Source organism: Artibeus jamaicensis, unplaced genomic scaffold (assembly GCF_021234435.1).
Source record: "Artibeus jamaicensis isolate MK-2021 breed Jamaican fruit bat unplaced genomic scaffold, CSHL_Jam_final contig_729, whole genome shotgun sequence".
In the NCBI taxonomy this organism is placed as follows: Eukaryota; Metazoa; Chordata; class Mammalia; order Chiroptera; family Phyllostomidae; genus Artibeus; species Artibeus jamaicensis.
Window position 1 is genome coordinate 6,991,296 of NW_026521939.1, and position 27,388 is coordinate 7,018,683.

Sequence of the window (27,388 nt, forward strand, 5' to 3'; positions counted from 1 at the left end):
GAGTTTCTGTCGGCCGTGGGAGCTGTCCTTGGTGCTGACCGGAGCTCAGTGGCTGCACTTACTGCGGTTGTTGCGGCCTGTCATGTCACGCTGCAGGCTGAGGGGTTGGGAGGGGACTGAGGGAAGAGAGCCCACCTGAGCAAAGCTCCGTCTCTTCTTCTCCAACCAGGTCCATCTGGTCATAGAGGTGGTAGAGCTGGAAAGGGTCAGCATTGCTGTTAAGAAGCTCCAGGTACCCGCCTTCCAGAGGCCCCAAATCCATGGCGGCACACTGTCCACTGCCTGGAAGGGAGACATACTTGGTCATCTCACAGAATGTCGCAAAGATGCAAAGAATTAACATAGTTCCAAGCTGAGTCACTTTATAAAGGATAGGGCAGCAGAAGCTGAAGAAAGTGAGCAAAAGTGCTCATTCGCAACCTTGTATATGCTCAGGACAGTGGGAAGAGAAGGCCATACTTCCTTCCTCCAAGAGACTTACAATTATACCAGAAAGATGCCTGTGATACAGGAGAGGAAACTGGAGAAGTGTAGAGTTGAGACATCTTACACCTGTGAGCCAGGAGACCTGAGTTCCGCATCTCATATTGTCATAAGTGATGACAACTAAGACTGAAAGAGCACCTAGTATGTGCCAAACACAGAAGCTAGCACATTTAGTCCTCACACCAACAACCACGCAAGGCAGGTACTATTACTATACTTATTTTATGCCTGAGTAAACTACGTCTCAGAGATATGAAGTGACTTACATAAGGTAACCTGAGTCCAGGTGGAACTAGGATCTGGTTCTAGACAGTGTGACTCAAGGACTTGCATTTAACTGTTTTGCTCTACTGCTGTGGGTGACTTCCAGCAATTCTCTGCTCCTCTCTGTGCCTGTTTCCTAATCTGTAAATTGAAGGAGTTGGGCAGATTCTCTGTAAGATCTTTCATTATTATTTGTTAAAAGACATATCAAATACCTTAGATTCTACTTCATTTAATCTTTAAAATAACCTTGGACATGCCCACACAAATTCTTGTACACAAAGCATAAGTGTATAGATGCATAATTCATAACAAAATGAAGCAACTTAAATGCCCGCTAGTGCATGAGTGGATAAACAGGATGTGGCAAATCTATACAGTGTAATGTTATTCAGCCATAAAAAGAAATAAAGTATTGACATGCCACAACATGGATGAAACTGGGAAACAATTATGCTAAGTGAAAGAAAATAGATGCAACAGGCCATATATTGTACGATTTTGTTTGTATGAGATATGTCGACTAGGCAAATCTTTAGAGACAAATAGTAGATCAGTGGTTGACTAGGGTTGGGGAAGAGTTGTCAGGGGGGATGGGAAGCAACTGCTAATGGGTATGGGTTTCTTTGTGGGAGGAAGAGGGAAATGTTTTAAAGTTGACCATAGGAATGGTTGCACAACTCTGTGAATATACTAAAAAGACCATTGAACTGTACACTTTAAATGAGTGAATTGTATGATGTGTGAATTATATCCCAATAAAGTTTTAAAAATGAAACGAAACACTAACGCCTAGAAGGAAAGCTAAGCTCTTGCTGGCTAGAGTCAATCTGAAGCCTCATCTGTGTGGCTGAAATGCCCCACCTACTCCCTAGTTCAGGTAATCTACAATTCAACATAAGGTCCTGGCTGGAGCTATTTATTTATGATGGGCTAGGTAGTGGTTACAGAAACCCAAACGACAGGCTTGCATCAAAGGCCTAGCCAGCCATGACTCGAGAAAGCAGAAATGAAAGATGCTGCCCTTTTCCTGGACTGGGGCCAAGGCTGGGAGGTGGGGGAGGGAGAAGGGCTGCACCCCTCTCAACAGTGTGGCTGAGGAGCCGGCCAAGCAATCTACTGCTCTCTCAAGGATGGTGAGAAAAGACTTCCTGCCCCAAATCTTTCCTGCTGCCTGCCTTCCACTTTCAGTCTATGCTATTTACTAAGAATCTACCTTGTAGTCATCTGCCTCTTTCTCCAGGCAGTGAGATCTGTTGACAATACCTTGGGGGCTGACACCGGCAATTCCAGGAATGAGTTGTATGTTCTTTGTCAAGTTATCCAATGTCTGTTTTCTTACAGGGACTCAGGGCTGCCAGGGACCTTCAATCTCCTTTATCCTTCAAAGATGAGACCCTGAGAGGGGATATGCTTTGCATGAGTCACCACAGCCTGCCAGTGGGCAAGCCTGCACCTGATCCCCTAGCACGACACTCCCAGCCCAGTGCTCTTTCTTGCCAAACAAGATATTTCCATTGAAATGAACACCCCCCCCCTTGTGTCTAGGCTCAAGAAGAAGGACTAGCTCCTTTTACAGATGGACAATGGCAGGAGGTACAATGGAAAGGAGCCTTAAAAAGTCTAGCCCAGCTCACTATCGACAGGCTCAGTTTCCAACTTTGGGCAACATTGCCAAATGAAGTCAAACACCAGGAAAATATGCTGACAGAGAGAAGGAGGAAATTCACACAAGTTTTGGAGTCAAATTGCCTGACTCTGAAACCACTCCTACCTACCAACTCACTGCAACCTGGGAAAGATTTTTAAAACTCTTGGAGCATCAGTTTTCTCACATATAAAATGGGAATTATAGACCTGGCTGGTGTGACTCAGTGGATTGAGCATCAGCCTATGAATGGAAAGGTTGCTGGTTTGATTCCCAGTCAGGGCACCTGCCTGGGTTGTGGGTCAGGTCCCTGGTCAAGGATATGTGAGAGGCAACCATTCGATATTTCTCTTACACATCAGTCTTTCTCTCTTTCTCTTTCTCCCTCTCTCTCCTCTCTCTAAAAATAAATAAATAAAATATTTAAAAATAAAATGGGAACTATAATGATTGATAGCTCATAAGGGTTGGGTAAGTTAATTCATGTAGAAGAGCATGTTAATTCATGACCTTCTGGAAGGGTAGCCCACATGAACCTCCCCTCCCCGAAAAAGGCTGCCAGAGTGAAAGACACAACTCCAGGCAACAGTTTAGGCCTTGGCCTCCAGGTACTCTCTGCCTTGACAATTTTTACTTGTGTAGTGGATGCTGTGTTGTACTGCTCAGATCAGCCCCATTAACACCGGCTTCCAAAGGGTAAGTGGCTCAAACTCACAGCTCAGGCTCTTTCTGAATAGCCCAAAGTCATGCCCTTCGGTAGGGGTAGCCCACATGTAATGATCAGTCCCAGTGGAGTGCAAAGGTCTGGTCACCCTGCCTCAACCTGAGGTAACCCTGTAGTCCTCTGAGATAACCCTGTGGTCTGTCCCAGTATCAGTGCTCCCCATGGGACTGGCTGAGACCTCTGTTGTCACTGTACTGCACCCCATGTAGAGCCTTCAGGAAGGTGACTGGTGCTTAGTAAGCACTTAATAAAGAGAAGCTCAGAACAGCATGTAACATATACACAATGAGTGATGGCCCTTATTATCATTATTATTTTATTATAATTCACCTTTTACCTCTGAGCTTGACTAAGGGACTTTTTATCTTCCACTCCTGCCTGATTCAGCATATTGCCAAGCCAAGATTTCTGTTGTTTTGCATAAGCAGGCCTCAGAGACCCCAAAGGAACAAGAAGGCCCCACAGTCAGCAGTGTAACCTGGAAGGTCCTATAACACTGCCCCCACCTCTATCACCACCACTGAGAAGGGAGCTGAGAGGTTACCCCAGGGCCTGAGTTCTGTGTCATTGGATCAACCTGGACAAGAAGAAACCTACTTTTGGACACCTCCAACATGTACCATGATACCTCCCTTCCCCAAGGTGAACCCTGCACCTTGCACCGTTCTTCTCAAGTACACAGGGACACAATAGACTTCTGCCTCCATCCCCGTGCCCCCATATGAGCTCCCAAAGAGCCTCAGGGAGAAGACAGGAAGGCAGAGAAGGATACTCAAACACTTACCCAAGGTCACCTGGTTGGAGAGCTAGAGTTTGAATTCTGGCTGGGAAGCCTTAGCAAGTGACTTAACTGAGTATCTATTTTCCCACCAGTAGGTCAGGATAATGAAGTTAACTTTGTGGGACCATCAAAAGGCCAAGTGGGCAGGACTCTGGGTGGTACACTAGGAGGCTTACAAAGGAAGCCCATTATGTTGGGAAGTCTTGGTGCTAGGAATCAGACCCAAGGCTATAGGTTTATAGTCTAGATCTTTCCACAGTGCCTGCCACTCATGCTAAGATCTACTAGCATCTTGGTCTAGCCCCTCTCCCCTCAGGTGTTCCCACAACCATGTTTCCTGTGTCCCTGGATGCTTAGTATATTATTCAAAGGCCCATCAACTGAACTCTTTCTCCCACCTGCAATTCCAGAGAGAACAGAAAGGCAGAGACAGACCTGCAGAGGAGAGAGTCCCCTTCATCTGGCCTACACAAGGCAGATCTTAGAGGCCAGAAGCCCTGGGAGGACAGGACCCTGTCCATCTCATTACCCTGTCCCTGGGTTGCAGCATGTAATGGGCTCCCTGCATCAACAAGAATGAAGTGTAACTAGAATTCACAGGTGTTTTCTCAGTGCCAGGTACTAAATGATATGATATGTGAACATTATCCCATTTGGTCTAACTGACACATTAGCTATCTATATTTCCATTTTGCAGATGAAGAATGAGGCTCAGAGAGAAGAGTAGGCACCTGGGATCTGAACCAACTGCCTAGCTCCAAATTCTCAGCTTCTTCTAGTCACTCTTGACCTCATAGTTTCCCTGGGGAGCTGCTCTCACCCAGTGAGAGAAGGCAAGATAATTTCTCCTTTTGAGGAGCTCCTGGGTTGCAGCAGAGAAGTAGACTATGTTTTTAGTAAATGCGCAGTATTTTTAGAAGGTCCTCTTTGAACACACCCTTGCCCCTGAGCCGCCACTTTCCATGTTCCTTCTGGGGTTCATTTCCATCCACATTTCACACTACACTGTAGGTCTTTTTAAGAGCAGGTGCACCAAACTGTTTTCTAAAATAAAAATTTGTTTCTCTCTTTCATGAGGGAAATCAAGTGTGACGAGAATGTCTGTACTCAGACTGGTGCAACTTGACATTCAGTTCATGCAGTTCTTCTTGTGCCAACGTAGCATCCTTTCTCTGCTGGGGAGATTCTTTTGTGACTGTGTTGTGCCGAATGCTCTGTATTTATTATTTTCTTTCCATTGTCATAGCAACTCTTGGGAATTGGTATTATTATACCCATTTTACAGATGATGACAATGAGGTTAGGGTCAGTTTAACAGATGCTTTCTTCCCAGTCAGAGGGCATATATCTTTGAAGTTCTGAGGTAGTGTTGAAAGGGAGTAAGGGGCTCCTCTGCTGCCCCCAAAACCCTCAGCACTGCTCTGCACTACAATACAAGAGTGTTAGAGGGGATTCTTCCCTATTTGTCAACTATGAGCTTCTCTTCCTGAGGAAGGAATGGAAAAATCTCTGAACTGTGTGTTTAGAGATAGGAGTTTGAGTTCCTACTCTGCTTTTGATCACGAGAACATTTCTTTACCCCTCTGAGCCTGAGTTTCACCAGCTGGGTGTGGGAGCCCACACAGCTAAAGGATTTTGGGATTCTAGGTTCCCCACTGCCTGTCAGTCTTCCCCTGCTTTCTTCCCCTCAAGGCCCCCCTAACACCACCCTGCTCCACAACCGAATAACAAGCTGCTTCCTTGGAGGTCAGATGGTGGTAGAAGCAGGAGCCCAGAGACACTTATCTACCATAACCAGCTCCCAATCAGCATCATTGTGGGGATCATACATCAAATAAGTTCCTCTTTTCCTCTTGTACCCTGTAGGCCTCCACATAAACTCCAAGAAACCTCTTGTACTCTTTTTCTCCAAATCTGTAACCCAATGATTTACTGAGCATCTCCCATAAGAAAATCCCTGAGCCCAGGTCTCCAGGGACCCTAAAGGGGTTTAAAACACAGTCCCTGCCAAGAAGCTTATAGTGTAGTAGGCCCAGATAATATTTGGAAGACAGACAAAACATAATAATAGTGCAGTGGTTAAAAAGGTGAGCTCTGGGTTCAAACCTCAGTTCTACACTAACTGTGTGAGTTCACATATGTTTTTCAGCTCCTCAGAGGAGTTGTGAAGTTTACTGTACTTGGTTGGCATAGTATCTACCTCAACAGTTGGTTTTGAGTTGCCTAAAGTGATACATCCAGGATGTGCTACTAAGACATAAGCTCCTAAATGAAAACAGCAAGGTGTCACTTGACACTCTACACTTGACAAAAATGTAAATGCTGGGCAATACTTTTGAATGGATTGGTGGGTGTGGGCTGGTAGGACCATCCCAGTGGAGAACCTGGCACCACTTAGCATACCTACAGGTGTGTAGATTTTACAACCCAGCAGTTCAGTTCCTGGATACATACACCTCAAAGAAATATTCCCACAACTCTGCAAGGTCACACATCTGAGGATACTCACTGCTGTGCTATTTGTGGTGATAGAGAAGTTGGAAGCCAACTGGTTGTCCATTGCTGCGGGATGGGTAGGAAAAAGTAGTAGCTGCAATCCATGGAGGATAGCACAGTGTTTAGAAGAAGCAGACCAATGCACACAGAGAAACACAAGTGGATCTTAATAACACAGTACTGAGGTAAAAAGTAAAAATCAGAATGAACTCTGATAGCCCAATTCTAGACGTGCAGAGTGACAGCATGCACATAGAAAAAGCAACACATATTTTACAAGAACACATACACAGAGGACAAAGAGGGGCAAGGGGGTCAAATATACAGTGATGGAAGGAGACTGGACTTTGGATGATGAGCGCACAGTGCAGTGTACAGATGCATTATCAAATCACACACCCGAAACTAATACAATGTTATTAACCAATGTTACCCCAATAAACTTAATTTTGAAAAAAGGACACTTACAAACAAAAAGATACTCCATGAATATATTAGAATGGGTGCCAGAGAGGGAAAAGGGGAAGTGAGAGTTGCCTCAGGTAGACCAGATATGAGTACCACGAAGTAAGGTGTGCAGCGACACCAAGTTTGAAAGTCTCCTGCAGTTCACAAGAAACAAAGCAAAAGCAAACGTAACAGAAGCTTCATGGGGTATCCCTGTGACTCCCCAACAGGGCCTGCACAGAGCCTGGCTCTCTAGATGCTCAAAAAGCAGCCTCTGCATTCCTGTGGCCCTGTAGGTCAGGGGTGTCCAACCCATGGGCTGCGTGCAGCCCAGGATGGCCATGAATGAGGGACAACATAAAATTCTAAATTTATTTAAAACATTATGAGCTTTTCCTGTGACTTGTGTTGCAATATATTTAATGTGTGGCCAGAGAAAACTCTTCTTCTAGTGTGGCTCAGAGACACAAGAGGGTTGGACATCCCTTCAAGGCCATCCCAGGAGGAGCTGAACTGGGCCCAAGAACCCCAAGTTCTTGGGGGAGGAGACAGGAATACTCAGGACTTGGGGAAGGCAGGTACTGTCGTCAGAGATGGAAGCCTCAGCACTCTGACCTGCTGTTTGCCAGCCCAGCGTGGGCATCCCAGGAAAATGAGTCAGAGAAGACTTAGAGAAACTGCTGGTTTCACTCAAGACTTTCACTTCCTGAAGGGACTTGAGGAAGTCACGAGAGACAGAAGGGAAACTGAGGTATGTGGCCATGCTAAGGGGCTTGTAGGGGTAAAAGGTGGCTAGAGGTTCTAAGGGCTTCTATTTCAGGAGGGTGATCAGATAACATGTGTGTACATGCATGTACATATGCATGTGTGTGAACAAGTAATAGGGCCAGACAAGTTTCATGTCAGGAGAGGTCTGGAAATGCTGCTATTGGTTAGCTCTGGTACTCGCCTTTAACGGGAGGCTCCTCATCTGTGCCAGGGGGCTTGGCTTGGAGTATGGACTCAAAAATAAGGGTTGAGTCAGGCCCACCCGAGGGCCTAGCTGTTTTATTTCCCAAGGCAATTTGAGTCTGTTTATGTATGTGTGTCTTAATTACCCTCACAGTCATGTACTCTATATAGAGTGCACGATTGTTGCCAAAGTTCCCACTGCCCCGTATTGCCTTCTGCCTGACCCCATTTTTCACAATTATGGCCCCTTGGGCATTTGGGTTTGCAACTCTTGTCTTGGAGGCTCTCCAAGTTCCCTTCTATCCCTGATCTGCTGGAAAGATGATGGTTTGGCATGGGCGAGTGATTGGGGCAGAAAGAGACAGGATTAAATTCCGTCCTGCCCCACAGTGGAATTGAAATGCACAGGAGGGTCCATTCCAATGGAAGAGCTTGGAGGAGATTAAGAGATAAACTGTCTGGGAACAGTGGGGCATGGAGTGCCACTGGATCCAGCCTGATGCTCCACCTCCCCCCAGTTCCAGCACCCTAAAGTATCTTAACATTTCCATCACAGCTCCCCAGCCCCTCTGTGCTGGGACTAGCCTGTGTAGGACAAAGGGACCTCAGACCAGGAAAGCCGAAAATTGTAAGCATGACTGGCTTCAGGCCCTGTTCACAGGGCTTCTCAGAAGTTGGAGGGTGAGCAGAGGAAGTGGGATGGCGTGGCCATGGAGACAGATGAGTTTACAACACACTGGTGGCATGGGGTCAACACAGGGACTCATGAGACCTGAGCTCTGGGCCCTGCTCTGCATTTAACAGTCTGTGGAACCCTGGGCCAGTCCCCTTTCCTCTCCGGTCTTCAGTGCCCTCATCCGTTATGAAAGAATGTTACTCTAGAGCAGTGGCTTTCCAATGAAATTGAACGAGGAGCCCAAATCTTAGAACAGGTGATGGAGCTGTTTGATTAAAGAGGATGGGGAGCCCTGAACCTCCCCTCCCCAAAAAAGGCTGCCAAAGTGAAAGACACAACTCCAGGCAACAGTTTAGGCCTTGGCCTCCAGGTACTCTCTGCCTTGACAATTTTTACTTGTGTAGTGGATGCTGTGTTGTACTGCTCAGATCAGCCCCATTAACACCAGCTGCCAAAGGGTAAGTGGCTCAAACTCACAGCTCAGGCTCTTTCTGAATAGCCCAAAGTCATGCCCTTTGGTAGGGGTAGCCCACATGTAATGATCAGTCCCAGTGGAGTGCAAAGGTCTGGTCACCCTGCCTCAACCTGAGGTAACCCTGTAGTCCTCTGAGATAACCCTGTGGTCTGTCCCAGCATCAGTGCTCCCCATGGGATTGGCTGAGACCTCTGTCGTGACTGTATTGCATCCTAACTCCTCCCTCTGCCCAGTCTTGCTTCCTGCTGTACCCTTTGGATGCCCCTTACCCCTCGTAACCTCTCCAGTAAACCTCCCGTGTACAAATCTCTATCTCCTAGTTTGCTTCCTAGAGAGCCATACCTGAGACAACACAGCTCTGGAAATTATAAAGAAGCCCACAAAAGGCCCCAAAGAGACCATCTCTGCGTGGTCAGGTAACCCACCCATCTCTTTGGACCCCCATTGATGACATCCACCTCATCGTAACTTGGGGAATCTTAGAACTCAAAGGAAACCATGTGAGCTTGTGCATGTGCTTGTAAATGGTATAGTTATTGCAGGGTGGGGAGCCTGGTAGTCCTGGGATAAAAAGGGAGGAGACAAACTGTAAGAGCTGCAGCCAGGGGTGGAGGAGTGCCTTCAGTGCTAGTCCAGATGCAGTCCTTCTTCCAGCTCACCTGGCCTCTCCCACCATCCAGTGGCCTTCCCTCTGCATGTCCCAATATTCCTAGCTGCAGTCAATCACCCACAAAAGGAGTCCAGCAAGTGTTTGGGGAAGAGAACCTGAGCCAGATTCTGGGGCAGGGTGGGGAATGAGGATGCTGTGGCTGCAGTTAGCAAGGCAGGACCCCAGCTCCAGTTCTGACCCCTAGCTCCACCTAACATGGTACCTAAGCCAGCACCATGCCCTCTGGTGGGGTGCTGGAGATTCCAAGATAAATTATAGGCTGGCCCTGCCCGCCACAATCTGCCTACAGAGTCCAGCAGTAGGCAGGCTTGGCTGTCAATCAAAACTGCCTTGAAAGGATGCTAACCATACGGCAGCCTGGGCCTCGCCCCTGCTAAGTTCTAAGTCAGTAGGTCTTGGGCGGGGTCCAGAAATCTGAATGTTCAAATGAGCATCCCCTTGTGCCTTCCCCTAGACACACACACACATTAGTGATTCTGAGATCTGAGAGGTTTGATTTCCAAGGAAGCCTGAGTTTCTACTTGCCAAGAAGACACTAACTCTCTTGCCTTGCATGGCTTTTTTTGAACACTAAGAAGGCTACAATTCTCCTTACCCAAAGCAAACTTTCTAGACCACCCATTTCTGCCACCACTGGACACTTCCTCAATTCTTATATGTTTCCTTCCAAAAGTCCCTCAGCTGCCATGCCCTTGATCTAGCAGCCCTCAGTCCCACCCTCTAGACTGTATAATAGCTACAGGTCTTTTTGCTAATCCACAGTCTCCCAAACTTCAGCCATGTATCTGCCTCCATTACAGTTTTTCATCATATGGTCATATCACCTACTCTATATTTTGCCTTAGTATTTTCCTTACATTAATTTTTAAAGAAACAAATATATTCATTTTAAAAGGAAAATTTTCTAGAACTGAATGCAAGGAAACACATGCATGAGTGTTCATAACAGCACTATTCACAATAGACAAAAGGTGAAAACAACTCAAGCATCCATTGACAGATAAATGGATAAGCAAAACATAATCTAGCCATACATTAGAATATTACTCAGCCGTAGAAAGGAATGAGATTCTGACCCATGCGACAACACAGATGAACCTTGAAGGTGTCATACTAAGTGAAAGAAGCCAGACACAAGGACAGACACATGATTCCACTTACACAAAGCACCTAAAGTAGTCAAATTCTTAGAAAGAGAAAGTGGATGCTGGTTTCCAGGGGCTGTAGGGAGAGGAGAATAAGGAGTTATTGTTTAGTGGAGACAGACCTTTGGTCGGGAAAGATGGAAAAATTCTGGAACTGGATGGTGGCGATGGCTGCACAACATTGTGAAGGTACTTAATGCTGTTAGATTGTACATTTACAAGGACACACTGGTAAAGTTTATTATTTTATTTTACTTATTTTTTAATCTTCACATGAGGACATGCTTATTGATTTCAGAGAGAGGGGGAGGGAGGGAGAGAAACATCGATAGGGAGGAGAAATATTCATTGTTGTCTCTCCTATGTGCCCCAACGGGGGACCAAACCCACAAGCCAGGCATGCTCCCTTTCTGGGAATCGGGCCCTCAGCCTTTCAGTTTACAGGATGACACCCAACCAACTGAGACACAAAGGTTGGGGCAAAGTTTGTAATTATTTTAGAAGAAGAAAACTTTCTATGACTACCTCAGATTGAAAAAAACCCCAAAACTGTATCATTTGCCACTGAAAACAAAACAATGTTATCAAAATAATGTTTGCTGCCCTACCGATTTGTTTAAAAGAAAACTTAGTGAGTACAATATGGTATTTAGAATGCTGTTAAAGATCCCTATACAAAAACAACAACAACAACAACAACAGAAAAGAAGGATAAAAACCGATCAGAAAAGCACCAGTTTCCTCCCTGTGAGAACCGATGTCAATGAAGGCACTTTGAGAACTGTCTTTGGACCACTCACCACGTGTATGTCAAAGTCCTCTGTTGTAGACCACTCTGCATGATTTTAGGAATTATATCTCTACCCCTTGTGGCTAAGGGCGAGAGACAACCTTTGGAATATCTGCCGCAGGAGACAAAGTTTGTCTCTGGTAGCAAATGCTGCCTCAGTTCCTCTCCCTGCCCCCAGAGCTTGGTCAGAAGTCAATGACCGGTAAGACCCCTCACAGAAGGGGGCAACTTAAGCCAGACTCAATCACTTGGGAGGCCTTCATGGAAGGACGGGGGGGGGGCTGCAACAAAGAGCAATGGACTCTCACCCCCCCACCCGGCTTTGTCAAAGCCCAAGTCCCCATGTCCTCTGGGAGAAGCACTTCCTGGCTCTAATCCCCTTAAGCCTGAATACCTGTAGGGGAGAGGTGCAGCTCCTTGCTTTTCTAGAGCATGTCCTGTGGGAAAATCTGGCATTGCAAAGACTTCCTGATAAACCTGTGAAATCTGCTGTTAAGAGTGCTTTCATTCATATGTAAGGGTCCGAGAGGAAATGAGTATGTCTCCCAAAGTTTCTGCAACTCTCTTCCTGACAGATACTGACTCAGACTTTGAAGGCCTCAGATTTCTTTGTAATGTTATCTACTGTTTGATCCTTGCCGCCCTGTATTCCTGTGTATTACAACCCAATAAAAGGCTATGGAGAAAGGTGCTCAAGGCCTTTTTCTCCTCGGAGAAACTGGCTGCTGCTGGCCTTTGTCTCCCCTGAGAAACTGGCCCCAGCCCACTCCTCCATCCCCAAGCAGATCCAGCATGTCTCCGCCATACATTTACTCATTCATGCATGTCCGTGGCACCGGGGGGACTCGTGAAGAAGTCACCCCCACAGTGCTCAGAAAACCTCCCTTCTGCTCTACCAACTATTTGGCTTTACCAACTACTGGCTCAACCAACTACTCAGCTATGTGGTCTTTGACAAAACCTCCAGGGGAAGTTCTCAGAATTTTTGGAACATGGACAAAGTAGAGGGTTTGGGCCACATCTGTGCCTCTTAAAGTTGTATGACCACTGGTCCCCTGATGTAAGGATCACCAAGATAAATGGTTTAACCTGACATTGAGCCCCACCCCAGGCCTAGCCAATAGGGTTTAGGGGTGGGGTCTAGAAACCTGCACACTAAACAGCCTCCCCAGTGATTCCCTCATTTGGGAAGTCTGCGACCCCCGGCACAGTTATCTCTGAGGACCCTTCCACTGCACAGCCTGGCACCTTGGAGCTCAGGTCCTGGCCTAAGGCAGCCTGGGGTTGGAAGATGATGATTTACCTGAGTGTCCTCCCCTCCCACTTCAGCTCCATCAGCCCTAGAGTAAGAAGCACCAATTTTCTTAACCTTCTGATCTACCAGGAGTATTTCTTTTGTCGGGGAGGTGCGCAGATGGAAGACTTCCTGCCGAAGTAAGGAGCTCCTGGCGGTGATTGAGGGTGGGGCACTGTGGGCACCTGTCCCCTCCTCTGTGCAAGTGGAGAAAGAGACTGTGGGACTCAGCTTCGGTGTTAAGGGTCCCAGACAGAGCTAGAAGTGGTGGCTCCAATTTCAGCATTCTGGGACCCTAGAGAGCCCCATACCCCCCCTTCCAGAAACCCCTTATTTCTCTCTTTAGATGGAGGGGCTGGGTCCCCAAAGTGAGGTAGAGATACCAATCCTCACAGGTAGTGGAGGAAAAACCGCACCCCCCAGTACAATCAAAGAGAGGTGAGGATTTCTCTGGAGTCTGAGCAGAAATAGGATCTAACAGGGAAGCTAAGGCTCCGGGAAGGACAGCCCTGGTCCAAGGTTCCCCTCATAGGAACAGCCTCTCAAGTCTCCTCTGCGCACCCTTGCGCGCCTCCACAGACTCTGGGGCACCGTGGCTTGGACCTACCACCAGTCTCTGCGCTGTGCTCCGCCTTTCGTCCCAGTCCTTCTGCGGACGCTCCCTGCTCCCGCTTGGCTTTTGCTTGGCTTTTTCCGCCTGCCTCCCTCAGCCCAAGCGCTCTCGGCATCGCAGCTGGAAACGAGGAGTTTCCCACACTCCGTGCATTCTCTCCTGCTAATCCCAGCAGTGCTGCGTGACCCGGGCAAGTAGCTGCCTATTTCTGTGTCTCTGTTCCCAGCCCAGCTTTAGGGACCTTGCTCACCTACCGCTGTTTCTCGGACTCCCAGGACAGCCGCACTGATGGTGACCTCTGCCTGCGGGCAACTCTGGGGCTGTTGTGAGTTACCTGGCCACACCTCCTCCCCCCTGCCCGCCCCACCAGCAGTGGTTTTTCTCTTTCACTTTCTCTCTGCACAGCGGTGCTTGGGTCACACTGGAGAGCAGGCAGGCATCCAAGCCTCTGCTGCGTCCACCACGTGTTTTCTCAGAAAGACCTCGCTGCACCCCATACACTCCTGGGTGCTTCCAGAAGAGCCACTCGGGCTCTTCTTTGAAATGGCCAGTCCCCTGCTGGTGGGGAGCCAGCCTGCCCCTGGGGCATGTGATTCGCAAGCCCTGGCTTGCAGGGAGCTCATCCCTATCCTGAAGGAGGCAAACCACCCCTCCAGGGCATGGGAACACTGAGACTGCCCCCTGAGGCTCAGCCCAGCAACCAGGCATTTCCAACACCATAATCCCTGCAGCATTACCCCTGCCTTCCTCCTCCAGAGGCCCTGGACCCCTGCCCCACCAACTGTGAGAACTTGGGGAGGTCACTTTCCTTCCCAGGCTTGGATTTCTTATCTGGAACGGAGGAGTGGGTCAAGGTGACCTGTCTCTCCCCCCTCACAAACTCCCCCAAAACGTTCTGGCTGCATCCAAGAGAGCTGGAAAACTTGTCATCATTCTGGGGTTCAAGAGGAAGCCACACATTTCGGCGGTGTCTGAGAAAAGGAATCCCACCCCTTTCAACCACACAACTGCGACACCAATAATATTGGGCTCTTAAGATGATAGTTCCTACAATGTGCCAGGCACTGCGCTAGACCCTCTAACTCCTCACCCTTCTCTTGTCATCTGACACTTCCCCTAACCCCATTTCACAGCCCAGGAAAACAGCCCCAGATGGGGTTGATGACACGCTCATTGTCACACCACACCCAGCCAACGGTGGAGCTTGGGCTGAGACCTGACCCCCTGGCTTCAGAGCTGGTGCCAGTCCTCTGCACTGTGCTGTCTCTCACCATCTGTCCCCTGTCCCGCACTTCTTCCTCAACACACCATTTGCAAACTGGGGAAAGGGCACTATCTGTCTGGGTGACTGGCTATTGCTAGCTAGCTGAGGCTCAACAAGTATACCAAGGGGCCGACTCTGGCTTTGCCTTCCCGGATCCCCAGGGACAGGGTGGGGTCTGGCAGGGGTCCCATCCTTTATGGGCACCCTCAGTATTTACCTGTCTGGTAGAGGACCTTGTGGTTGGCCAAGCCGGGCCATCAATGCTGAGAGCTAACTTTGAAAGTGGGCCCTCTAGAACCTTCAAGGACTGATAAAACCCTCTCACATTCCAGGTATCTGGACTGACCTGAGTTTCCCTCCAGTGGAAGAAAATGGTGAACCACCTCACTTCTTTCAACAGCCATCGCAGGACAAGGACCCCTTCTCTGACCCATCCCCCAGTTCAGAGCATGTCTGTTTATCCGGGATGGCCAGACCAGCTGAGACCTCACCCTAAATTAAGCAGCTTTCTCAGCCCCAGTTTCCACCACCCGCTGTTTTACCTTGGGGCTCTGGCAGACAAGACCCGACAGGGCGTGGAGCCAGGCAACGCATGGCGTGGGAAACGCAGTGGGTCTGGCAGCCCCTCCTGTTGGTACCCTCAGACTGCTGGAGGATGGTGCTTTCAGATGCCCAGCTCAGGAGCAGGCAGCCTCATCTCTAGCGTGTTTCTTCCCTAGATGCAGATCAACAGCCCGCCAAAATTAAGCTAGAATGCAAAGGACGAAAGTAAGGGACCAGCAGGAAACTCCTGCCTCGAGGTGGCATGAAGCTCTCAGATCTCACTGGTCTCTACATGCTCTAATTTGTCCACACTCCCTAAACTCTCCCCAAGCCGCTAGTGTTAATTTCAGTTCCTTGTTGTGGGCAAAAGAGGGTGACTGAAGAAGGTTGCAAAGTTGTTTGTTTTTGAGGACCTTCAAAGCACTAACATTCTGAAATGATGGAGACCGCAGTGGTGCTGGCTGCCAATATCTGCCATCCTTTGCGGGGCGGGGCCAGGATGAGAGCCCCGCAAATGTCTCAGACAAGCTGAGTCCCTGCTGGGTTCCAGCAGACTTCTAGATTTCCCTCCCCTCCACTGCTAGCTACCCCCATTCCAGGTTGCCCTGCATTTCCCTGCAGATCATATATGGTTAGCCCATCAGTTTTACTCCAAGACATTGGACTGAAACATAAAAAAATTATCCCCCAAATATGGGATATATGCCAGGTGGTTTGGGGTGACATGCAGATGTGGTACCAGATAACATTGACTCACACAGGGAGAAAGTTGGTGCCCTTTCAAGTCCCCTTCCCATGCTCCTACTGGCATCAAGGAGAAAGTCTCAGTTTGGGGCTAACATGTCTTTAACAGCTCTTCTAACGTATGATGTCCCCATTTCACAGAGAGCAGCCCCCAGCCTCAAGCCTCTGGCAGGCCACAGTGTTTGGCTAGAATTGAATAACATTGCTCTGCTTTCCTATTTCATAGTTTCCTTCTACATGTGGCATTCTTTTTCATTTATGATAGATACAAACTTTTCTTAGGAAATAAAGTTGAATAAAAAATAGGAGTGGTTTGAAAAAACTGTCAAGTAAATAATGGTATAGGTGGTGGGCAGACATCACGAGAATGGTACTGAAATAAATGAAGTTCAGGAAACTATCATGTAAGTGCTTCATGTATTTTTACTGAAAAAGCCCTGGGCTGGTAGGGTGATGAGCTAGTGTGTAGCCCCTGCTCTCACTGGCAGGTGTGTGAGCTTGGATCCCTCACTTCCCTTGTGTGGATCTGTTTCCCCACGTATGTAGTGAGCATGGTGATGCCTATCCTTGCATGGTGGTTATTTCGAAACAGTTGCTGCTCTCAGAAGTCTCAGGGGGGAAGTAGGCAGACAAATAAGAAATGCAAAGAGTCAATTTGAAACAGAGTCTTGTTTTGGTAGGCTAACAGAAGGGATGAATATTAGAAATCCTAAGATGTTTCACTGTCCTGTGACCTGATGCCAAGAGAGAGGCATCCCTGGCTATTCAGCTATCTTGAGGCCACGTATGGGAGTCCTTTCCTGTTCTCAATGGTAGCCAGCCCCAAACCCCATGGCCAAAGCAGTTCTGAATCAGCCTCATGGCAGGGTCTTACAGTGAGAGTCAGCCAGGCCTGGAGGAGCGCCTGCCTGCATGCCATCTTCTCTTGCTTGGATGATAGCGGCAGCCTGCCACAGAGTGAGGTCTCTCCACATTCTCCCCGGCCTCTCCACAAGACCAGAATGTGATCATGCCTGTGTCAACACAGAAGGTGGCCTGTGTGTTCGGCTGATGACATAGGCTGTAGATCAGTACAAGGAGGGCCTGAGGTAGAGGCACCTGGCAGGAGGCACCATGCTGCCCAGCCAGGAGCTAGCTGATGGGGGTATGAATCCCAGCAGAGGCATGAGGATACCCAGCAGGAGATGGAGAGATGAGGAGAGGGGCAGACTAGCATAGAGGTAGAATACAAGCATCCCAGACTGAGTGGATAAGGGCAAGGAGTGGGGTAGAAAGGTTAAGCCAAGCCTGGATTTCCTCCCTGTTAAAGCACCCTCTGCATTCCCGCTGATGTTCCTCTTCAAAACTCCCCCAGAGGTGGGGACCATGCTCTTTTTTTCTTTTATTTTTAAATATATTTTATTGATTATGCTATTACAGTTGTCCTATTTCCCCCCTTCACTACCCTCTGCCCTGCAAACCCCCTCCCACCCACGTTCCCCCCTTTAGTTCATGTCCATGGGTCATACATATAAGTTCTTTGGCTTCTATATTTCCTATACTATTCTTACCCTCTCCCTGTCTATTTTCTACATACCATTTATGCTTCTTATTCTCTGTACCTTTTCCCTTTCTCTCCTCCTCCTACTCCCCTGTTGCTAACCTTCCCTGTTATCTCCATTTCTGTGGTTCTGTTCTTGTTCTAGTTGTTTGCTTGGTTTGCTTTTGTTTTCGTTTTAGGTGTGGTTGTTAATAACTGTGAGTTTGCTGTCCTTTTATTGTTCATATTTTTTATCTTCTTTTTCTTAGATAAGTCCCTTTAACATTTTCTATAATATGGGCTTGGTGATAATGAACTCCTCCAACTTGACCTTATCTGAGAAGCACTTTTTCTGTGCTTCCGTTCTAAATGAAAGCTTTGCTGGATAGAGCAATCTTGGTTGTAGGTCCTTGAATTTCATGATTTGGAATACTTCTTTCCAGCCCCTTCTTGCCTATAAGGTCTCTTTTGAGAAATCAGCTGACAGTCTTATGGGAACTCCTTTGTAGGTAACTGTCTTTTTTTCTTTTGCTCCTTTTAAGATTCTTTCCTTCTCTTTCATCTTGGGTAGTATAGTTATGATGTGTCTTGGTGTGTTCCTCCTTGGGCCCAACTTCTTTGGGACTCTCTGAGCTTTCTGGACTTCCTGGAAGTCTATTTCCTTTGCCAGATTGGGGAAGTTCTCCTTTATTATTTGTTCATATAACTTTTCTACTTGTTGCTCTTCCTCTTCTCCTTCTGGTACCCCTATAATTTGGATGTTGGAATGTTTAAAGATGTCCTGGAAGTTCCTAAGCCTCTCCTCAGTTTTTGTTTTTTTTTTTGATTCTTGTTTCTTCATTCTTTTCTGGTTGATTGTTTATTTATTCCTTCTGGTCCACACCATTGATCTGAGTCCCAGTTTCCTTCCTATCACTATTGATTCCCTGTATTTTCCTTTATTTCACTTAGTGTAGCCTTCATTTTTTCATGTAATTTGCTACCAAATTCAACTAATTCTGTGAGCATCCTGATCACCAGTGCTTTGAACTGTGCATTTGATAGGTTGGCTATCTCTTAGTTGCTTAGTTGTATTTTTTTTCTGGAGCTTTGATCTGTTCTTTCATTTGGGTCATTTTTTTTTTTGTCTTGATGTGCTTGTTATGTAGTGAGGGGTGGAGCCTTAGGTATTCACCAGGGTGGGGCAACCCACATTGCTGCATTGTGATGCTGTATGTGGGGAAGTGGTCCAAGAGGAAACAATGGCACTTGCTCAGCTCTCTGCCAGATTTCAGTCACTTCCCCTGCTTCCCACCAGCAAATTGAGCCTTTCTGGCGCTGATTCCTGGTTGGGTGGGGTTGTGTATGTTCTGTGAGCCTGTGGGTCTCTCCAACAAACTCTCCTGTGAGGCCGGGAGTTTTCTCCCACTGCCTCCACATCCACAGGTGTTTTTAATCAGAGGTTTGAGGCTTTATTTCCCCTCTCTGGGGCCCTGGGTTGCACAGTCCATCCCACTTCCCAGTTGTTTATTCTGCTTTATCTGTGCACGGATGTGGGACTGCACAGTCTGCAATCCGCTGCCTTGCTGGGTCTGCCTGCTGCTGCCTTGCCCACCATGGTCCTCCAGCCACTGCTTTGCCTCAAGTCCTCTCTGCCAAGCTGCCTATTTTCTCCCCTCCTTCTGGTCTGGATGAATCTGTCTTCTTTAACTCCTTGGTAGTGGGACTTCCATACAGTTCGGTTTACTGTCAGTTTTGGTTGTTTCTTTGTTTTTACATTGTTGTTGTCCTTCTTTTGGTCATGAGAGGAGGCACAGTGTGTCTATCTATGCCTCCATCTTTGCCAGAAGTCTGGAACCATGCTCTTGAGCTCAGGGCTCCATCCCTTCCTCACCAGGGGGCCCTCTCAGTGCTATTGAAGCCAACCTTACCCTGGGCATCTGAATGTCTCTGTCTTAAGTTAGGATCTAGCATGACAAAGGCTGCTAGCTACCAGTAGAAGCATTGTTAAAGTTGCCAGATTGGTATCCAAATGAGTGAGATGTGTGTGTGTGGGGGGGGGGACATGATCTTCCAAGTAAGATTATCACTTCAGAAACCTCACCATCCCTTGCTGCAGTCTCCCCAAACAAACCTGGCTTGGCCCTACCTGTGTACCTCTGCTCAAGCAGTATCTCCTCCCAGGACCTCACTCCTTCCTCTCCCCATATTTTAGCCGTCCTTCAAGGCATGAGTTCCCACCTTCCTTACTTTCCCAGCTAACAACAATCTTCTGCTTTATTCATTTTTAGAAAACTTGTTGCCATGCATTTTACAATACATTGTGAACTTCCTATTTCATGAATATCGGCCCCATTAGATCATTAAGTCATTAATGTCTAGAAGCCAGTGTTTTGTTTTCTGACTTAAAAGACACTACTCTAAGATTATTTGAATGAATGGGATGAAGTTTGAATTTGAAAGATCAAGGACTCAAGTTCCAAATGGATGAAGAGTCCTTCCTAACTAAGTGGGAAGTGCTTTTTCTTACGCTTTCTGTGACCACCCCAATATTTAGTAGGTACTAAATAAATGATTAAGGAGGAAGGAAGTGGAGGGAAGGAAGAAAAAGAGATCAATGGATATAAAGGTAGGTAAATGCAGATCATAAAACTGTATGTATCCAAATTAGGCAGGTAGGGAGGTATATGAGAACTTAAGCCTTTTAGTAGGTAATATACAAATGGATTAGTTGGTAGAAAGGCAGGTAAATAAGTTGATACATAAATATATAAGTAGAAAGACTGATAAATTGGTAAGTACATATAACTAGATAGTATATATAAGTAGATAGTAGATAGGTAGATAAACCAAGTAAATTTGAGGGTAGGCAAGTGGGTGGCTGGGCAGGAGCTGGAGAGACCAATAGACAGTAAGGACACAGGTGTGCTGGTCAAGGTAACAATGATAGAGAACAGAAACCGTCTGTGGTTGAGTCAGGCACTAGGCTTGGAGCCAAGCTGAGTGTGGAATAGGCAACTGGTCAGCCCGGGAAAACCCATGGGGAAGTGCCAACTTCCGGGGGCAGGTTCTTCTCCTTCTGTGGTTCTTGGGGTGAAGGTGAAGTGGGTCTGATTGGCTGAGAAGCTGCCCAAGGTGAAAGGACAACAGTCATTCTCACCAACACAACGTGTCTCCTTCCAGCAAGAAAAAGGAGACTTCCCAATAAGAGCAGCACAGTGTTTGGGGGAAGGAAGGAAGAAGGAGAGAGGGTGCAGTGCTTTTCTCTGTGGCCCTAGGCCTGGTGGCTCTCATCCTATGGGCCAAATGGGGAAGGAAGCTAGAGGAAGAGCTTGGCAGCCTGGAGTGTGTCCCTCCCTTTCTAATAAATCAGGCAACATCATAAAGGAAGCCTTTGTTCTATGGTTTCTAAAACAGAGTTCTCATGGGCAAAAATATCACATCCTGGAAATAGAGAGTGATAAAACAACAAAGGAAAGCCGAAGAAAACAGTAAGATATAAAACAGGGTGGCAGGGGAGGAGGAGGAGGAGGACATGTCCTACAGCCTCGGGGAAAGCATGCACAAAATGCACTGCTGCCCCTCACTCTGTTCACCAGTTCACAAACCCAAGGCCGGCTACATTTGACCTCCCCTAATCATCCTTCTCTTCACCTCAAGTCTGTGCTTGCCCCACCAATACCCTCAAGGCTCATGAGTTAGAGCCAGCTTTCCTCTGGCCAGAAATTCATGTGCCTTATGTTGGATGAGGTCACTGAATCCTCAGAACACTGCTCTGGGCACTAGTATTAGCTCCATCTTGTAGATGAGGAAACTGAGGCCCAGATGTGTCCCAGGAAATGCTTCCAGTCACAACCCTTGGAATCAGGGAGCCATGACTGGAATTCAGGCCCTCTGAGGGCACAGCCCAAGTAACCAATGTGCCAATCTGAAAGGCAGGGGCCACATTGACTCATTCATCGCTCAGGTGCTGATGGCACCCAAACACTCAGCACTGTGTTTCACACGAAATGAGTATCTAGATATTATGTGGGGTTCCCAATGAGACTACAGGCACAATTGTTTTCTCAGCTCCTCAAACTGCTGGTTTATTTCTTCCTTGTCCAGTTCTCCTTGCTGTTTATCTTCCTAGAGTCATTTGCCTAAAGCCAAGCACTGCCTTGGGAAGTTTCCCAGCTGCCATCTCATTTACGCCTCACTGGAGCCCTGGGAGTGTTCCAGAGGGGAGAGACAGACCCGCATCAAGAGGATCTCTCCTCTGCCTTGGTTCTTATCTCGCCTGCAAGAGAACAGTTCATGTGAGAGACAAGCATGTGTACTGTGTAGTAGAAATGAGACAGCAAGTTTATTTATGACACACATGCGAGCACAAAGCTGCAAGCAGGCACCTGGCAAGTCTAAATGCCCCACAGAGGAAAGAACGTTATTAGTAAGTTTGTTCTATACACTTGAGTGGAGGTTACAAGTGGGTACTTAGCTAATCTAAATACGCTGACCATTGGGGTCAGCTTCCAGGTTTCTCCTCCTTCTTCCCCTTGGGAACAGTGTACAGCTGCAAAGGCTTTCTTTCTCAGTCAAGGCTCTTTGTCTTAGTGAAATTGTCACAGAGGCCCCCTTTCCGAGCATAGGCCCCCCTCTTCCTCCCATGCAATTTCTGCTTGTGATGTTCAGAGTATCCCACAATCTTAGTAAAACTGTTATGAAGCCCCCTTTTTCTCAGCATAGACTCAAGAACTCCCCTTCTCCTGCGCTATTTTGCTTGTAATGCTCAGGACACCTGGCAATCTTATCAAGCTGATCTCAGGACTGCTGAGTTAATTGTTTAGACAGGTCTCTCTTTTGTGTCTAGCTTCCTGTATTAAGTTCTTTGTTAGATCATGATGGCAAAGGCCCTGCCTTATTTCCACTGTGGCCACTCATTCCTAGCTGCTACCTACCAGTCGGTTTATATCATCACTCCCATTTTAGAGATGAAGAAACGAAGGGTCAGGGTGGTTTAGTTACATAGCCAGAGTCACAGGGGTTGTGCATAGCAGAGCATGGCCTCAGACCCAGAACAATCCAGCTTCCAGCTGGGTTCTTTTATCATCATTGCCCTCCTAACTCTCTTCTCTGGCCTTAGATAGCCCTTCCAGGGCTTGTCACCCTCTGTGGACCAAAGAATGCCTGAGCATTTGCTCTGATTACCCAGTAAAGCTGAGTTCTGTCAGGACAAGGACCTCAACTCTTGGGCCTCCCTACCACCTCCTCCCCACCACCCCGAGCTTGCCTAGGGTTGGATGCACACGTGCTGCTTTGTGTAGCACAGAGTCAAACTCCCAAGGCCACATCCCCAGAAGTGGGCTTTCTGCAAAATTGCAGCCAAATTTGCTATAGTATCGGAAGGTACTTTCTGAATCATCTGGCTAGTTTCAGTCTGAAGCTGGTTAGCCTGTTTTTGATACTTTTACGGTATTCCTTTGGGTTGTTTAAAAGAGGAAGCCAAGCAAAAGGCAGCCAAGCGGCAATAAATTTTGATTCAGGAGATACAATATCCCCCTCCCCTAGGCCATGACCTGAGGCAAATTACTTAACCTCTCTGTGCCTCAGTTTACTCATCTGTAAAGTGGGAATGATGACAGTACACAAACTATTCACCTACCCACCCACCTATCTACACACCCATTCAGCATCCACCCACCCCCATTACCCATCCACCTACCCACCCACCCAACTGTAGGGGACTGGTTTGTTTTGGCCTGGCAAATGTGACTCAGTTCTGTATGGAAAACCTACAGAAGCGAGGTGGTGGGCAGAAGCCAGACCTTCAAACTGAGTTTTCCCATGGGAATTAGGCCTAGAAAATGCATACAGACTGTTACGGCTTGCTCTTGCTAAAACTCCATCACCCTGGTCTAAAACAACAAATGTGTATTGTCTATCTTCAAGATAATTTCCAAAGCCTGTATGAGTTTTCCCAAGGACAGAGCTAATCAGCTCACCACCTTTTCCTTCTGCATGTTACTTTTATTTCCTTGATTGTACCTAAAATGTAGAGAATAATATTCTATGTAATAGATAATAAATCCTTCTTTGATGTAAGACCTGAGAAAAACAATAAAAGCCTGTCTAGGCAAGGGTCGGGGCACTCTCCTCTTGAGAGTGGCTGTGCCATCCCCTTTTTCTCCACAGGATTGCTGTAGCCTGTGCATTTATTCTTGTCATCACTCACAACAGGCTGACTCTGCTGGCTGGAGTCCGCCACACCGGATCACCTGCTCACTCACTCATCTACCCACCCATCCATTGATCTCTCTATCCACCCATCCATCCACCCATCACCCAGTGTCCCATCCATCCATCCATCCATCCATCCATCCATCCATCCATCCAACAGTCAACAAACATATATTGCATATTGCATATTTATCCTATATCCGACAGTTGGGAGGTGCCTGTGATCAAAACATAGATCCCTGACCACATGGAACTTATTTTCCAGTGGGAGAACCAGACAATAAACATACAAAAGTAAAATATATTAAGGTGAAAATAATAATTGAGGGAGGGGGTTCAGAGTATGGAGCGGGAGTTGCAATTCTAAATGAGATGGTTGGGTCAGGCCTCATTGAAAAGGTGACATCTAGACAGAGACCTGAAGGCCATGAGGTGGTTGCCAAGAGGCTATCTGGAGGAGGGTTCTAGGTGGGGGGAACTCCAGGTGCAGGGGTCCTGAGGTTTGCTCCAGGGACAGCCAGGGTGCCAGCATGCCTGGAGTATGAGCAAGGCAGAAGTAGGTGATGAGAGCACGGTGGTTTTAAAAGCCTGATCAGGAAGAGTTTTTTGGGCCATTGTTCAGATTTAGCTTCTCTCTGAGTAACATGGGGTGTGGCTGGGGACAGTGCAAGGTTCAGAGCAGTGAAGGGTGAAGATCGTTATAGGGTTGTGGAGAGAGTTACAAAACTTCACATGATGATTTCCTTTTCTGAACCCCCAGTGAAACTAAAGCCCATGCCTTTATTTATAAACCACACAACTGTCTTTCCCGTTCTTTGTCCCCTCTGACAACTGCTCACTCCCCACTTGCACCACAGCAACATAAAGGCCCAGGCCTGTGTCAAGCCTTCGGTCCCAGAGAACAGCTGACCTGGAAGACAGAAGGAGCAGGAAAGAAAGAGATTTATCCTTTTCTCTCTCTCTCCCAGCCTCCTGAAGGTCATGTGACCTTGAGCCCAGTTCCTTTTCTAGAGTCACATGGTATCAGAAATAAAAATATTATATCCCCAGGGAGGAAATGCAGTTAAGTAACATGAACCAGAGAGAGATGGGAGGGGCAGAGGTGTCTGAAGGAGCATGCAGTTTGCAGAGGGGATGTGTCTAGGAGAGAGGAAGGTTTTGACTTCCCCCAAGGTTGGTCTCTGAAACCCTGCTCCCTTCACCCCCACATGGGCTGCAGGCAGCTAGCTGCTGATTAAGAAGTCAGAGAGATTATTCAGATGTAAAGATGCCTGTTTCCCCACAGGTTTGTTAGGAGAGAAAGTAAAAGATGTGTCCATGAGACCTTCTGGATGAGAATTTAACCACAGGAGAGCCAACCCCAGGTAAACATTCTCCAACGTCTTGGCAGAAGGGTTGGAGAAATCACTACACCATCCTGGTGCCAAAGACAAGACCATCAAAAGGCTTTTTACCCCTCAAGGCCAAGTTGAGGATAAAAGCTTGTCTGTCTTTAAATTCTGACTCCACCACTTTGCACCCCAACCCCTTCCCACCTGGGCACTCAGACATGTGTCTCCTCTGAGCAGCCTCTGTTTCTTCTTTTTGTGTAAAGTCAAGATGGAATGAAGCTCAATCACCAAAGGGCTTAGGACGGATGTGAGAACAACCTAACAAGATGTTCTAATGTGTTTAGGTTGTACCTGGCACACAGTAAATACTCAAGAAATGTGAATCATTGTCTCAAGTTTCCAAGTTACTCTAAAACAATAAAGGGACCAAGGGGGATTAGGAATTTATGATGCAAAGTCATAAAATCAGAAAAAGCACAGATTTGCATAAAGATCCAGACAGAACAAACACATGTCTTTGGGAAGAAGGTTGTTTGAAATGAAGAGAAACTCTTTGTAACTCTGGGAAGACCTAACATGTTTGAAGAGCTAAGGCTGTGACTAAAACATATGGTGTAAGTTTTTTCTGATTTAAGGTACATCAAGTGTCATCAACTTTCTAAATAAGCTACTCTCTCCCTCTGACCTACTCCTTAGTCCCTCCCTCTCTTTCTCTTTCCCCCACCTTCTTTCTCTGTCTTTCCCCTCATCTCTCTCCCTCCCTCCCTTCCTCCCTGCATCCCTCCTCTCTATCTCTGTCTCTCCCTCCCTTTCTCTCTCCCTGTCTGTCCTTCCATTTCTGTCTCTCTCCATGACACAGACGCACACACATAAAAGTGCATGTACATGCACACATCTGACCCATACATCCCCCCATACATATAATTGCACAAATGGGCACACAGCATTCTCTGCTCTCCAGCACTTCGGCCCCTCCTGTGTGTGGCACCTCATTTCTCCATCACCGAACCACACTGACTGTGCCTGCATTTGTCTTCCCCACTGGACTGTGAGCTCCTTGCACATGCAAGAACTGATCTGCCCATCTGTGCCCCTACCCCCCATGCTCAGTACAGTGCCTCACACATCAAGGCAACTCAAAGAATAGAAATCAAGAGGACATTTGGCTACATGCCTCCATGAGGGTTTCCTCTCAAGCAGAGTGGGGAGCAAGCCTCCAGCACACACATCATCATAGAATGAGGTCCCTAAGCCCTTGCTGCTCCTGCCAGCTGCACCAAAAGCCCTGATTCCTGTCCAGCTCTGCCTTCCCATCTTGGAACAGGAATGCTCACATTGACTTCCCTTTCAGAGAGGAAAGAAAATCCTTGAGGTGCCTAGGGCTAGTCATTGTTCCTGGAGCAAAGGGGGTGTCAACTTACCACCATGGTCCTGGTAGCTGGGATCCTTTTCAACCACAGGACACTGCAGCCCACTCCAGGCCCACCCCAAGAGGGCCAAGTCTGGGTCTCCTTTCTGCAGCAGGGTCAAGGAGATCTTCCTGGCCAGTGCCTCTGCATCAGGCTCATGTAGCAGGGCACAGTGGTACTCCCTGGAGAGAAGCTCCTCCTGTAGCATGTTGTCTAGAAGGGTCTGCACTTGGCTTGGCTGATGGCTGGAGAGCAGCATCCGTACCTGAGTCAGGATGGTCTGGAAGTGGTTCATGGCAGCACTCAGAGGAGGGCAGCTGCCTGGGGCCAGAGCCTGGGATTTCTGCTTAGGCAGCCTGTAGCATCTAAAACATGAAGTGAAAAACAGGATGAGGGAACCTCTGCAGTTTATCGTAGTTTATTCCTGCTTAGGAAGATTTCCTCATTTGCATTGTAGGCTGGGGTGTCTGGTGAATGGTTGGAGATGGGCTCTTGACTGGATTCAGACCCCATAGATTGTTGCAGGTACTAGCAGTGTGCACATGCCAGAGAAACCTGCAGCCTTGAGAATTCCATTTGATGTAATCCTATATTTACTAAAAAGAAGGAAACCTTAGAGATCTTCTGATTGGAGACCTCTAAGGTGAAAGGCCTTTTCAGATGTTTTATAAGAAGGCAATTGGAGCATAAAGGTTGAGAGACTGGGTTTGGAGCTAATCTGCTTGGGTTCAAATTCCAGATCCACTGCTTACAACTATATGCTCTTGGGCAAGTCACTCAGCCTCTTCTAGCCAACAGTCTTCTACAGGAGAATGTAGAGTGATAATAATAGTACTTACCTCATAGATTTGTTGGGAGGATTATGTGAGATAATGTCTATAGAACATATCACATTATTAACAATATAATAGTTGGATAAATAT

The 27,388-nt window shown here is 47.3% G+C and overlaps 1 protein-coding gene across 4 annotated transcripts in view; it reads right to left on the reverse strand.

The window, feature by feature from the left end:
• CIITA (class II major histocompatibility complex transactivator) overlaps positions 1 to 26,845 on the reverse strand; it is a 51,908-nt gene extending 25,063 nt beyond the window's left edge. Inside the window, exons 1-2 of one of the 4 annotated variants that reach the window (XM_037151188.2) lie at positions 26,478 to 26,845; positions 136 to 282 (exon numbers count right to left, since the gene is read on the reverse strand). In XM_037151188.2, the coding sequence (XP_037007083.2) occupies positions 136 to 282; positions 26,478 to 26,760 (430 nt within the window). In that variant the 5' untranslated portion in view covers positions 26,761 to 26,845. Of the gene's footprint in view, positions 1 to 135; positions 283 to 13,710; positions 13,809 to 15,266; positions 15,840 to 26,477 lie in introns of those variants that run through there. The other 3 variants (XM_037151189.2, XM_037151190.2, XM_053672137.1) reach the window with 3 other exon arrangements.
• Between the last annotated feature and the right edge of the window lie 543 nt (positions 26,846 to 27,388).